The 2180-nt window shown below is 40.3% G+C and overlaps 1 protein-coding gene across 1 annotated transcript; it reads left to right on the forward strand.

The window, feature by feature from the left end:
• The first annotated feature begins 1253 nt into the window (after positions 1–1253).
• Positions 1254–1700, forward strand: LOC103718745. The gene has a single exon (XM_008807693.1). The coding sequence runs from the start codon at positions 1254–1256 to the stop codon at positions 1698–1700; it is 447 nt and encodes a 148-aa protein (XP_008805915.1).
• Positions 1701–2180: the final 480 nt, after the last annotated feature.

The raw sequence follows: 2180 nt of genomic DNA on the forward strand, positions 1-2180 counted from the left end.
TTCCCTTTGTCATACCCTACACGCCCTTCTACAGTCCTACTTGCAATATCAACATTAAATGAAGAAACCAAAGTACTCTAACTACACTATCTCTATCCCTTCCCCACTCAGAAGAAAAGGACTTCTCACGTGGAAAAGAAGCTTATTTTTATTTGATGTACAAGAAATCTATTAAGACTCCCCTCAACTTACCTTACCTTTTGTTTGTACTGTATCGCCCGCCAACGCAAAGATTCGTCCCCCTTGGGCACCCATATTGATGGTCCATGTCTATAAAAAGGGATTGGATGTAACACTACGTTCATATCAGCTAGGAGAATTCTGCTGTGTCGAGGGACCTTAGAAATGATGGAATCCACACCAATAACCAAAGAAGAGATGCACCTCCTTGCATCCAAGGTAAATATCATATTACTTATCATCAATGTTATGGTAATCCTTTTATGGTGACTCAATTGCCACGCCGGCAATTCTTCTAGGCCATTTCGACGTACCAATTTATTCTCTTGATGAAATTATCGATGATTATTCTCGCCTTCGTTTAATTAACAAAGAAAAAACAAAATTATTGTGTTCTTGTTTTGGCTAATAAGGCATGGACCCTTTTGCATGTCTGATGACCAAGAGAGGCATGGTCCAAACCGTCGGCGCCCTCGATCACTTGTTTCTTTAAGGTTCTAACTTTGTGATGCAGCATGTTTGGCCCCGAGGCTAGCCGCCTGACCATTCAGGGTTTAAATGCAAGTTAGCTCAAGAGAATTTTAGCTTTTTAGGTGAAATTAGCAAAAATAGAGTGCATGACCATTAAGACATTGCTATAGAAGCATAATATTTAGAACTACTTGATCTTTGCATGCTTTAAGGCTATGAGTTAGAAGGGTTTAAGAAAAAAAAGCTATGACTTAGAAGAATTATTATTTTCATATCAGATTTATGATAGTTGGGTTTATTGATTTCATTATGCATGGCTTTCAAACTCACAAGCTCCTAATAGTCAATAAGAGAGCGAAGAAATAAATTATTTTTGTTTCAAAATATGATTTCTTAGACTCTCCAGCTTCGTAGTGGTTTGTTATAATAACTTCTATGATGTATAAGTGTGATATGATAAGACTGTTCCTGAAGTCTAGTTTCCCCTACATACTATGTTGCAACGAATATTACAGCACCAAACTTCTTCGAGTTAATCTCAGTTTTATACAAAGCTGAGGTGAATTTACATTTTTTATTGGCTCTCTGTTGCTAAATTCACCATGGCCTTCTCCAATTTTTTGACTGTGTCTGATAAGATTAATGATGACTTGAACCAGCCTGCAAAAGCCAATGAAGTTGAGAGGGTGGAGTGTCGCTGCTGTGGAATGTCAGAGGACTGCACCCCGACCTACATTCGCCGTATCCGAGAATTCCATTGCGGCAATTGGATCTGTGGGCTTTGCGCAGAGGCAGTGAAGGAGAAAAAGAAGAGAGCTCCATCAATGGCGATGGAAGAAGCGTTGGAGTCCCATATGGCTCTCTGTAGGCAGTTCAACAGGACAGTCAGGCTCAATCCAGAGCTTTCTTTGGTTGGCGCAATGAGGGATATAGCAAGGAAGAGCTTCCAATACAGGGCTTCCCATGGCTCCTATGCACCAAAGATTGCAAGGTCCAGCAGCTGTGGGCCTAAGGCCAAAGCCGAGATCGGAAGCTCATCGATCCAGTGATCCATAGCAGTGCTATTGGAGATGACCAAGCTAAGAGTAGAGCAGAGTGCTAACTTAGTAGATTATCCCTTTGGACTTACAGGTCTGGTTAGAAATTTAACCTGTTCTTGCAAGCATAACTATAGAAATTGAACGAGAGTATGACGAAAAAATTAATGTTAAAGTCTGTATTGGCAGAGCAATGAAACATGGAATAATTCGATGAGCATCTCAAGAGTGGTGCTACCTCACAGAGAATTCTGTCCATGATAGGTCTAAAGAGGAAGTCACACATCAGTTGTGTGACACTTTATGAGAATTCCGTGATATTTTAGCACTTTCCACATTTCAGTAAATTGAGAATTGTTTAAAGGATTATTGTTTTTGAGATCTAGGATGGGAGAAATGCTGAATCGAATCCAGATCTTTGATACCAACCCCTAAGGACTTCATGATCTGCACGAGCCGGCACCCTCAGCTTATTGATACTCATTGATGTAG

The sequence above is a fragment of the Phoenix dactylifera genome, unplaced genomic scaffold (genome assembly GCF_009389715.1).
Source record: "Phoenix dactylifera cultivar Barhee BC4 unplaced genomic scaffold, palm_55x_up_171113_PBpolish2nd_filt_p 000153F, whole genome shotgun sequence".
Taxonomy (NCBI): Eukaryota; Viridiplantae; Streptophyta; class Magnoliopsida; order Arecales; family Arecaceae; genus Phoenix; species Phoenix dactylifera.